Source organism: Syzygium oleosum, unplaced genomic scaffold (genome assembly GCF_021117445.2).
Source record: "Syzygium oleosum isolate NSW1041296 unplaced genomic scaffold, Sole_v2.1 Sole_v2.17, whole genome shotgun sequence".
NCBI classification, from domain to species: Eukaryota; Viridiplantae; Streptophyta; class Magnoliopsida; order Myrtales; family Myrtaceae; genus Syzygium; species Syzygium oleosum.
The window spans coordinates 4,765,533-4,778,430 of NW_026607501.1; the positions used below are offsets into that span (position 1 = coordinate 4,765,533).

The 12,898-nt window shown below is 43.7% G+C and overlaps 1 protein-coding gene across 1 annotated transcript; it reads left to right on the forward strand.

Annotated features, from left to right (window-relative positions):
* The first annotated feature begins 9,581 nt into the window (after nt 1–9,581).
* LOC115676715 (flavonol 3-O-glucosyltransferase UGT89B1-like) lies at nt 9,582–11,012 on the forward strand. Its single transcript, XM_030599681.2, has one exon. The coding sequence runs from the start codon at nt 9,582–9,584 to the stop codon at nt 11,010–11,012; it is 1,431 nt and encodes a 476-aa protein (XP_030455541.1).
* Nucleotides 11,013–12,898: the final 1,886 nt, after the last annotated feature.

The window sequence follows — 12,898 nt, forward strand, 5'->3', positions numbered from 1 at the left end:
TTCATGATGATGGACTTGGTTAAGCCAATCAATTGTCGTCTTCGTCTTTAGGTGTTTATGAAATGGGGCGTAGAGGGGCCTAAATGAAAAGAAATAAAAATCTGATATGGGACCCAATGTTGAATTAAAGTGCAACCAAATTTTTTTTTTGATCGATCATTTTTTAACTCTCAGCTCAATCTCAGACTTTTACCTAGCTCTTGCAAGGCGTGAGAGTCAAAATTTATATTTGAAACCATACGTCGCCATCCCTAGGCCCTCCTGAAAAGATGGATATTCGAACTCCCCACATCCCTCTTCCCAAGTTGGGAGGATGGCCACTGGGACAAACTCCAATGGTTAAGTGCAACCAATTTGGCGTGGCATATGTCGACAACTTACCTCAAAGTCTCGTTCCACGACCCACGAAAAAACGGCCGAATATTATCCACCATCAGTACGAGCGATTTAACCCCTCATTTTCTCATCAATCATGAAATCAAGGGCAAACCAGGCAATTTGTCAAAAATGCGCTTTCCCCTTTTCAGACTTCGACCATTCCGAACTGACCGCACGTCGCAAATCCGATGTCATCGCCATGGATTCTCGAAATGCCGCTCTTAGGAGCAATGAATCATATCGAATACGAAATTGCCTTATGAATAACTTCGCTTTCCAGCTCCATAATGGTAAATAAATCAATTGTCGCATACATCTTCAGCATGATCATAAGAGGAACCCCACTGCATCTGTAATACTCTATCAAGTGCATCGACACCCGCACATCCCGTGAACACAACCTTTGGTAACGCACCCAAATCGCAGGCAGTGCACCGTGCAGTCTTTGAACTCGGCGCAAACGGTATGGCTCAATAGAGTTTCCTCAGGAGGCATGCTTCCAATTTCATCTGCGCTTGATGTCCCTGCAGGACCCAAAGAACAAAAATTGTATCATTACGCATCGCAAATGGGTAGTATGTAACTCGCGGGGGCACCGGGAGAGAGACTGACACGACACTACGAGCAATAGAATCGTCAAGAGAGCCCAATCGCGCGTGGTTCTCCTCATGATGGCAGAGCTACGTGAGTAGTCTTGATGGGGCGGCGGTTTATATAGAGGTTCGGCGACAGCGAGAAAGGATGGTTGAGATGTTTTGCCCCGTTAGGAATGTGATGTTATCTATAAGATGTATATGAGCGATAGAGCAGATGGCCCTGTTCTACACATATTTATCCAAATTTTAGAACGGTAGCTTAGATTGGAGTTACTCTCAAGTGAGTCAATGCGACGACTTACAATTACTTTGAAATTAAATTCTACCATTGTCTCCGTTTGTTTCATAGAAAATGAATGATTTGGAAAACATTTTCCTTAAAAAATGATCGTTTATATCGCTTACAAAGACGAGCGAACGAAAAATAATTTCATCATTCACGAAAATGTTTAGACATTTATAGTTGTTGATAATGAACATTTTTTGTTAAATGATTATTTTAAGCGATACATAAAGATCATTTTTAGGAAAATATTTTTCAAATTATCCATTTTTTGCAAAACAAATGCACACCGCATATTTCTTAATATTTATTGTTCTAAATGGTTAGAGATATAATTAAGAGATTTTTCGTATCTGTAGTATTTTTGAAACTAAAGAAAAAGTGCGATGAGGTAATCATAAAAATCTAATCACATATTACATACGAAGGATGATTTCGGCTTCAAACTTTGTAAGAGTATGATATTCAATCCTTACATAGCAATACATTTATATCTAAGAAAATAATTTGAGAATTCTCGGAATAATTACCATACAAACGTATTAATCTGTCCCATACCGAATTTTTTAAGTTTGAGTTCGAATTTTTCTCATTCTGTGATCATTTATCTAAATTCTTCAGGAATTGGTTAGTTTCAAAATATTTTGCTTTCTCATTTATCGTTTTTGAATATTTCATTTTCGATTTTGTGACTCAGATATTTTTGCCTCAGTATTTGCTTAACAATTTTTACGCAATTTTCCTTCAGTGCTAGGTGTTGTAAGATTAATTTTCAAAGCGCGGAGTAAGTAAGGTGCAGACCGGTACACAGACGCGAAGCTTCTGGTCGACCGACTGGGCGTCGCGATCAGGGCGTGTGAGGCCCGGGACAATGCGGTGCCCGACCCCACCGAGCTGGCCCGGGCGTTGGCCGAGTCGCTCGACAGGACAAGGCCAGGGATCGAGAGGCCAAGGAGGCAAAGGAAAGAAACTTTTTTTTATATATTAGTGAGACAACTGCTTATTTGATAGGGTCATCTATCGATTGCCATTATTATAACAATGGCAGAGCCCATGAACACAAGCAAAGGGAGGCGTCACAAAACGATAACAGAACGCTAAGCAGTCTCGGACATCCTTGCAATGGGGGTCCAACTCCACTGGTCCCGGTGTGCTTCCACTTCTATCTGCATTTGATGTCCCTGCAAAACCCAAAAAAAAAAATTGTATTGTTACTCATCGCGAACGTGTATATAAATATGTGATTCGCGATGGTGCCGAGAGAGAGACTGACACGACGCCGTGAGCAATAGGATCGTCAAGAGAGCCAGATATCGCGCATTTCTCCTCATGATGGCAGAGCTAACTGAGGAGGAGTCTCGACGGGGGGAATTTATATAGAAGTTTGGCCGCGGCGAGAAAGGAAGGTTGAGATATTTTGGAGCATTAAAAAATGTGATCTGATGTATAATATGTATATGGGCAAGAGAGTGATGGTCCTGTTTCTGCACATATTTATCCAAGTATTAAACAGTAGCTTAGATTAGAGTTAGATTTTAAGTAAGTCAATGCGAAGACGGAGAGAAAGAAAGGAAGGTTGAGATATTTTGCAGCATTAAGGAATGTGATCTGATGTATAATATGTATACGAGCAAGAGACAGATGGTCCTGCTTCTACACATAATTATCTGAGTATTAAAACGGTGGCTTAGATTGGAGTTAGATTTCTAGTAAGTCAATGCGATGATCTAAAATTACTTTGAAATTAAATCCAACCATTGAATACATGCATCATAGTCTCGCTGGCCTGAATTTCTTGATATTTATCGTTCTAATATGTTAGAGACGTATCTTTCAAGATTATGCATATTTAAGAGAGACTTTGCTTTTCTTTTTTTTGTTTTATTTTAATAGTGGGAGTACTGCTTATTTAAGAGAGTAATTGAAGGTGCATATCAATTTTCCATGCAAAGTTTGTCTGTCTACTTTCTTTATTATTAAAAGAATTAGGTAAATTAGAACGGTAGCTTGCTTAGATTGGAGTTACCCTCGAGTGAGTCAATGCGACAACCTATAATTACTTTGAAATTAAATTCTACTATTATCTCCATTTGTTTTGTGGAAAATGAATGATTTGGAAAACATTTCCTTAAAAAAATAATCGCTTGTATCGCTTACAAAGACGAGCGAACAAAAAATATTTTCATCATTTACGAAAATGTTTAGACATTTATAGTTGTTGATAATGAACATTTTTCGTTAAATGATTATTTTAAGCGATACAAAAAGATCATTTTTAGGAAAATATTTTTCAAATCATCCATTTTCCGCAAAACAAATGCACACTACATATTTCTTAATATTTATTGTTCTAAATGGTTAGAGATATAATTAAGAGATTTTTCGTATCTATAGTATTTTGTGAAACTAAAGAAAAAGTGCGATGAGGAAATCACATAAATCTAATCATATATTACATGCGAAGGATGATTTCGACTTCAAACTTTGCAAGAGTATGATATTCAATTCTAACATAGCAATACATTTCGATCTAAGAAAATAATTTGAAATTCTCGGAATAATATGTGGCGCTTTTTCCACTCCTCATTTGGCTCAAACACTCCCTTTGACAGTATACTAACCATATTACCCCTCAGTCTTTCCACCTTAGAATGATGTATCTCCTAGGGTCAAATGTGGGGCCCATTTGAGATCTTTTTTTATTTGTTTCTTTTTTTTTCTTCCACTTTCTTTTGTCTTGTTCTCGCTTGTGTTGATGCGTATCGCCGATGCGTCTTCATCTTCCTCCTCCGAGACCTCCATGCACACCAACAATTGCACGGTCTTACAGAATCTCACAAGCTTCCTCTCTACCTCGCCATCACTCCTCACAAACCCTTGGCACGTCTGGTAGAACCACCTCGATGCCAACACAAGGGACAGCTTTATCTCCTTTCTCGGCTTCTTGTCCGGCACGTTCCATGACATCTGTTTCCGGTACTCCTCCTCAAATGCTATGTCAAACTCTGGAGACACACCCTTACCACCTCTAGCGGTCATCCCTCGGACGCCTACCTCCGGCAGCGATGAAAGGACCTTGCTCTATGCCACGACCACATAGCTCGCTGCGTATTGCCTCACCTTTTTCGCGTGCCTTGCATACTTGAGGTTCATCAATCTCGCTTTTTCCACCATGTAGTTCAGATTATTAGTGAGGAATAGGTAGGAGAGTGAGACTTCCCTGTAGAGCTTGGCCTTGGCGTTGAACCTCCATAGCAGGACAAGGATTAACCACGCTAATCATGATCACTCAAAACTTAACCATTTTAGAGAGGGCTTGTAATTCTCTCCGACGATCCTTTGATTCTCACGATGATCTCCGAGCATGGAAACAGAATGATCGAGGTGCTTGAGCCCATGGGCAACACGAGCAAGACCTGAACGTGAGATAATCCGGATGCATCTGCAACTAGTCATTCGGGAGGATAAAGAGCTCGACACTCTCGTCAAGGAATCATTGCGGGAGACGGCGTCATCTTCATATACGTGGGTCCCTAATCAACAAAACCACTGAGAAGAAAAAGGAAAGTGGAAGAAAAAAAAAGAAACAATTAAAAAATTCCCAAATGAGCCCCACTTTTAACTTTTAGCAAGGGTAATATGGTCAATACACTATAAAAGGGAGTGTGAGAGTCGAGAGAGGAGTGGAAAAAGCGTGACCCCAGAATAATTACCATATAAATGTATTAATCATACTGAATTTTTAAGTTTGAGTTTGAATTTTTCTCATTCTATGATCATTTATCTAAATTATTCAGGAGTTGCTTAGTTTCATAATATGCTAGCTTTCTCTTTACAGTAGAGAGAAAAACCATTTTGAAAGGACAATGAACGTGGGGTAATTAATTAAATTTTTCATTTTTTATGCTTAGAAATGCCGTGAGGAGTTCTAAAGTTTCCTCAAATCTAGAGTCACACAATGCGACACTCGTTCCACGAGAGCGAAATATAACTTCTGGTTTGACAATTAAACTAAGCTGCATATCATCGTTTTTGAATATTTCATTTTCAATTTTGTGACTCGGAATTGCTTGCCGCAGTATTTGCTTAGCAATTCTTACGCAATTTTCGATCAGTGTGCTAGGTATTGTAAGATTAATTTTCAAATCGCAGAGAGAGTGAGGCACGGACCAGTACACGGACGCGAAGCTGCCGGTGGACCAACTGGGCGTCGCGATCAAGGCGTGTGAGATCCGGGAAAACGTGGTGCCCGACCTTGCCGAGCTGGCCCAGGCGTTGGCCAAGTCGCTCAACGGGACGAGGCCAGGGATCGAGAGGCCAAGGAGGCAAAGGAAAGAAAATTTTTTAATTTATTAGTGAGACAACTGCTTATTTGATAGAGTCATCTATCAATTGCCAATACCACAGTGGCAGAGCCCACGAATACAAGCTACGGGAAGCGTCCCTATACGAAAGCAGAACGCTGCGCAGTCTCGGACAACCTTGCAATGGGGGTCCAACTCCACTGGTCCCCGTGTGCTTCCACGTCCATCTGCACTTGATGTCCCTTCAAAAACCCAAAAGAAAAAGAAGTTGTATTGTCACTCGTCGCAAACAGTGTATATAAATATGTGGTTCGTGAGGGTGCCGAGAGAGAGAGACTGACACGACACCGTGAGCAATAGGATCGTCAAGACAGCCAGATATCGTGCAATTCTCCCCATGATGGTAGAGCTAAATGAGGAGGAGTCTCGACGGGGCGGAATTTATATACAAGTTCGGCGACGGCGAGAAAGGAAGGTTGAGATATTTTGGAGCATTAAGAAATGTGATTTGATGTATAATATGTATATGGGCAAGAGAGTGATGGTCCTGTGTTTCTGCACATATTTATCCGAGTATCAAAATGGTAGCTTAGATTGGCCTTAGATTTTGAGCAAGTCAATGCGAAGACGGAGAGAAAGGAAGGTTGAGATATTTTGCAGCATTAAGGAATGTGATAAAGATGTATAATATGTATACGATCTGAAAAAAACCAGAGGTTATTTGTATTCCTCGGAAACCCTGCCCACATCGCCATTCAATATTTCTTGGCCCACTATTGGCCAAACCACCTGGGCACTAGGTCCAATGTGAGTAGAGAGTGATGATCCTACTTCTACACATAATTATCCGAGTATTAAAACGGTAGCTTAGATTGGAGTTAGATTTTGAGCAAGTCAATGTGACAACGGCGACCACAAGAAAGAAAGGTTAAGATATTTTGCAGCATTAAGGAATGTGATCAGATGTATAATATGTATATGGCAAGAGACTGATATTCGTCTTTCTACATATAGTTATCCGAGTACTAAAACGGTACCTTAGATTGGAGTTAAATTTTGAGTAAGTCAATGTGATGACATATAATTACTTTGAAACTTTTGATGGCCCGAATTTCTTGATATTTATCGTTCTACTCTGTTAGAGACGTATATCCAGGATTATACATAAACCTCTCTTGACCGTGCATGTCCCCGTATGATCATAATCGATACCATAACATCTAGTTGCTCTAAATAGTCATTTTGTAAAGTCGATAAATAGGCTCATGCAAAACAATTCTCTCTTCCACGTATTCTTATATGAAGCTTTTATGTGTAGGTGTCCTTAAATTAATTTTGACACTGAATGGAGGTCAAAAGTGATTCAGCAAGTGTAGAAACCAGAGGCCGATGCTAATGTGCAATTGATGGATAATTTTTTTGTCTGCTTATATGCTATAATGAAGTGATTTCAGGCCATCAAAAGTGCTTGAATGTCGAAGTTCAGTCACCAGTGGCTTAATTGGATTATTTGTCCTTCCCGATTCACCCGGTACTATAGGTGGCAAATGAGTGAATTGGGTCGGGTGCTAAAATAAATTGACCCGTTTAGCTCGTATATATCATTAAAATTTTAATTAACTCATGTTGAATAGAATCCATCAAGACTCATACTCACCCATTTGCCTAATTGGACCCACTATGCTAAAATATCGTAAGTTTATGTTTGGGATATGTTCACTAGAAGTCATCAAACTTGTTACCAAAGTGCAATTGAGTCCTAAAACTTGTCAAATTGGTTCAAATGAATCTTAAAGTTAATACCATTAAACTTACTAATAGAAAATGCTGACGTGATGCTGACATGGCTTATTTTAATATTTTCTCTCTCCTACGTAGCGATGACGTGGCTATAACGACGTCATTTTGGCCCTAATTTGATTTTTAATACTACTTTTTTTAAGCTAAAAAAAAAGGAGGAGGAGGAGGACAGACGGGGAGGGAGGGCTTCCCCCCCCCCCCCCCCCGCCAGCCGCCGCCGCCCTACTATCGCCGAGAGGGGTCGACGAGGGTGGAGGGACGGCAAGCGGGGGTCGCCGGGCCCCGGCCAGGGGCCGATGACCCTCGCTGACAGCAGGCGAGGGCCCGGCCCTCCCCCAGATCGGGCGAGGATCGGCCGCCACTGTCAACCCTTTACCAGGTCTGGGCGAGGGCCAGCGACCCTTGCCCAATCTGGGGGAGGACCGCGACCCCTGCCTGCCATCCCCCCACCCTCGTTGGCCCCTCCCAACAATTGTGGGGTGGCGGCGGCGGGGAAGGCAAGCCCTCCCTCCCCACCTGTCCTCCTCCTCCCCTTTTTATTTTTATTTTTTTGAATTTTAGCTTATTTTTTAAATTTAATTTAAATAAAATTAATATTAAAATAATGATAAAAAAATGTCACGTCATTGCCATGTAAGATAGAAATAATAATAATAAAGCCACGTCAGCATTTTTCGTTAGTAAAATCGAATGGTGTTAATTTTAGAACTCGATTGAATCAATTTGACAAGTTTTAATACTCGATTGCACATTTTGCAAGTTTTAGGACTCAATTGCATTTTCGTGATAAGTTTTAGGATTTCTAGTAAATACATCCCTTTATGTTTTAAGTCGCCCTTTTTTCCAAAAGCACCCAAAATTACAATTTTAACCGGAGAAACCATGCCAGTTTGGATAGAAAATATTGATATCGGATGTGCAATAATATTTCTCGATAACATTACATTCAATAATGAACCTTTTTATTAGACATAACATTTTGGAGTAATCATTAATTAGGCTAGATATATTATGAGCAATGTTATGAAAAATAAAATGTAAAATTTTACGTACATGATATTTATCTATATGACTGATCGTACCAACTATTCATCCTATTAATATACTAACCATGCAATTATTTTAACATAAAAGTTAGATTTTATATCATAATATTATTATCATTATAATTATGTCTGTTCCTTTTTGAAAGACATTTGCATCTTTTTATAATATAGACCTTTTTAGATGTTTATATAGCAATCCATTTTTAAGAAAAAACAATCAACAATTAGCTTAATTAAGAAATTTTGTTTAATTATACATAATGTTCAACCTATGGCAGAAATTTTAACATTCGACTTTGTTTGAGAAAAAAAAAACTTTTTTTGCCATAAAAGAGGCAAGTTTCTAGCTTTTCCTTTTAACTGTTGAAGTGTAAAAATTTTATAAAATTATTTACAGCCACCTAAATGCTTACTCACACGACATGAAGGAACTCATAACGAGCAAATACTATGGCAAATGGTTTCTTGTAAGGAAATAAATTTGTTTTACAAGGAGTTGGGAAGAAACTCGATTTTAAAGCCGTAAGAATGCAGGATAGCTGCGACTTAAGCTTATAATATCGTGCCGATGTCAAGTGGGGTTTGCCCACGTAGAATATAATAACCATAAGGATAAACAATTATGTACGGGAAATGAGCGAGCAAATTTACGTAGCGATTGCGATCTAATTAGAGAGAAAAAAGCGCGACGAGGTGATCTTATAAATATATCCACGTTAGAAATTAAATGCGAAGGGTGATTTTCACCCGTCCAACTTTTTGATCTGAGGAGCATATCATAATTTAATTATTGCATATCATAATTATATTATAAATTTCATTATTCATTTATGGCTAAGTCCCCTTTATTCCCATCCGACACCCCGAGGTGGGTCCTACTCGCTTGTCGTGTTTCCACGTGGTCGCTGGAAGTTCGTCAGCCGTGACGCAACCCAATGAACTCCCCCCAGTCAACAAAATCCATCTCTCTCTCTCTCTCTCTGCAACACCCCCAGAGAAAGCTGCTTCTTCTTCTTCTTCCAATGAATTCGTCTTGTATCCTCCGCCATCATCGCCTCCTCCGCCGTCTCTTCCGCCCCGTCGTCCGCCGTTGAAGCCCGCCCCTCGAAGCGCAGAGGAGAGCGAGAGGCGACGGAGAACTGCGAACTGGTTTGCCAAGCTCGAGCCATCAGCCATGTCCGTCCACATCCTCATGTACCCTTACCCGACCCCGGGCCACATCATCCCCCTCCTCGACCTCGCCCACAAGCTCCTCCACCTCCGCCGCTCCGACCTCGCCGTCACCGTCCTCGTCACCCCCGACAACCTCCACTTGCTCGACCCCTTCCTCTCTTCTTCCTCCTCCTCCTCCTCCTCCTCGCTGCAGTTCCAGCCTCTGGTCTTGCCTTCCCCGGAGCCGCCCGCGACGCCCCATCCGCCGCGGAGGCGCCTCGCCGCCAACGTCCGCGCCCTCCGCGACCTCCACCTCCCCCTCCTCTCCCGGTGGTTCGAGTCCCACCCCTCCCCGCCCTGCGCCCTCGTCTCCGACTTCTTCCTCGGGTGGACCCACCGCTTCGCCCGCGAGCGCGGCGTCCCGCGCGTCGTCTTCTCGCCGTCCGGCGCCTTCGGGCTCTCCGTCAACTTCGCCCTGTGGCGGGACCTCCGCAGGCCCGACGAGGAGTCGATGGTCTCGTTCGAGAAGTTGCCGAACCGCCCCCGCTTTCCCTGGTCGCACATCCCCCTGATATACAGGAATTACGAGGTGGGTGATCCGGAAATGGAGCTCCTTCGGGAGGGCGCGATCGGCAACATCGAGAGCTGGGGGATCGTGTTCAACTCGTTCGACGGGCTGGAGCGGGCTTACCTGGATCACATCAGGAAAGAGGTCGGGCACAACCGGGTTTGGGCCGTGGGCCCGCTTTTGCCCGCCGAGGCCGACGGCTCGGCCGGGCCCGTTAGTAGGGGCGGGCCCAGCTCGGTATCGGCTGGCCAGGTGCTGACGTGGCTGGACGCCTGCCCGGACGGTTCGGTCGTCTACGTGTGCTTCGGGAGCCGTGCCGTGCCGACGCAGCGGCAGATGGATGAGTTGGCGGCGGGGCTGCTGGAAAGTGGGGTCAGGTTCATTCTATGCGTGAGGGAGGCAAACCGGGGAGGACATGCGGCGGAGGGGAATTACGGGGCGGTCCCCGAGGATTTCGAGGAACGAGCGGCCGGGAGGGGCCTCGTGATCAGGGGTTGGGCCCCGCAGGTGCCGATACTGAGGCATCGAGCCGTGGGTACGTTCCTGACTCACTGCGGGTGGAACTCGACGCTGGAGGGGCTCAGCGCCGGGACGGTCATGCTGACGTGGCCGATGGGCGCGGAGCAATTCGTGAACGCCAAGCTGCTGGTGGACGAATTGGGCGTGGGAATGAGGGTCGGCGAGGGGTCGGAGAAGATACCGGAGGCGGCGGAGTTGGCCCGGGTTTTGGCCGAGGCGTTGAGGGGCGATCTGCCCCAGAGGGTGCGAGCCAAGGAGATGAGCAGCGCGGCTTGGAACGCAATCGAAGGAGGGAGCTCAGAGAAAGATTTGAGTGACTTCGTGAGGTGCGTGGACGAGCAAAGGAGGACCAAAATCCATGCTTAGCATCTTCACGTTCTATGTACCGAAGCCACAAATTGTGATGAGAGAACGAAACGATGATTATTTTATGTATGGATTCTTGGGCACCGCGATGTGACTCGGACTCCTCGAGCGTTTTATATGAATTGTTGGAGACTTATCGAGTTCTTACGAATTATATTAGATTGGGAAAAGTGCACTGAAAATCCTAAAATTTGTCACGGAAAAGCAATTGAGTTTTGAAGTTCAATTGAGTCATGAAACTTATCAAATTTGTGTAATCAAGTCATTTTGTTAACTCCGTCTGATCTTACTAACGAATTGAGCTGAAACATGAAGCATAAGGCTAAAACGACATCGTTTTGGTCCGGATCTAATTTTTTTTATCAAAATTTCATATAAACTAAATTAAAATGTAGTTAAATTTTCAAAAAAAAAAAGAAAAGGTGAAACCAGGCAAGGGAAGGACTGTCGATGGTGGGGAATGGCCGGTAACCCTTGCCGATTGGCGGCCCTCAGCCATATTTGGGCAAGTGAGGGTCAACGACGATTGCCGGCCACTAGCCGCGGCTCGAGGACTTCAACTAGCCATCCCCACCATCGTCGAATTTCTCGATAGGGCGGTAACGGCAAGGGCTACCCTCATCTGGTTTTTTCCTTATTTTTCCTTTCCTTTTTTTAAAGTTAGCTTATTTTTAATATAATTTAAATAAGATTTGTATTAAAAGATCAAATATTTTAATCATATCATCGCCACGCGGGAGAAAGAAAATAATAACTAAAAAAAAGTCACGTTAACATTTTCCATTAGCAAAGTTGGACAAAGTTAACGCCATTAGCAAAGTTGGACAAAGTTAACGAAAGTAGTTGATTGCACCAATTTGACAAGTTTTATGATTTGATTACACTTTTAATTATATTTTCATCACAAGTTTTAGGACTACGTGATCTGTTTGCTTGTTTTTTTTATTTTTTATTTTTTCAAGAACAGGTTTAGAATAGAAATTCGTTTGGTAAAATAATTTTATTTTTCAATTTACGGGACAAATTTTTAACCTAAAAATAGGTTTCGAAGGTTTTAGAATTTTCAATTTTTCTATTTTTGGAATAGAAAAAATAACAACTCTTTTATATTGCTCGCCCTCCCCGCCCGCCGGCCGCCGCTACCAGCCTGTCATCTGCCCGTCTGCCGCCTCCCATCGTCCGCCACCGCCGGTCGCCGCCCGCCCGCCCGCCATCCGCCCGCCCCAAAGGCAAAGGTAAAAGGATTACTATGTTGGTTCAGTTTGAAACCGCTAAACAAGATTTGATTATGATCTCGCGACCTTTTTGGGTCTCTCGGGCTTCTTCTTGTTCGACTCCTCTCTCAGTTTCTTGGAATCCTCCTCCTTCCCCAGCCACTCCGCCGTCCCTCGCAACTCGCTAGTCGCTAACCATGGCGAGTCGCGCCGCACCCACCTCGCCGCCGAGCAAGCGGTCCAAGAAAGCCCCGCCGGACGATGGAGGACGGCGACGAGCGGCGCCCGACGACGGAGGAGGATGACGGCGGCGTGTGCTGCGGGATCTGCCTAACGGAGGAGGGAAGAGCCGTCCGGGGCCGGATCGACAACTGCGACCACTACTTCTGCTTCGTGTGCCTCATGGAGTGGGCCAAGGTGGAGTCCAAGTGCCCCATGTGCAAGTGCAGGTTCTCCGCCATCCCGAGGCCTCAGAAAGACGGCGTCTTTGCCGGCGAGAGGGTTGTCAGCGTCCCGCCCCGTGACCAGGCACGTTCTGAATGTTTCGAACTCGGGTAGATTGCGTCTCGTGTTTGGACAACTGGGTCCTTTTCCTTTCTCGGACTTGATCAGCAAAATTCATTGATTTCGATGCTTTTACTTGGGGATAGAGCAGCTCGTTTGAGGGGCTCC

Excerpts from the sequence above, each read along its gene's own strand:
- LOC115676715 (XM_030599681.2), top strand. The coding sequence starts at position 9,582 with ATGTCCGTCCACATCCTCATGTACCCTTACCCGACCCCGGGCCACATC.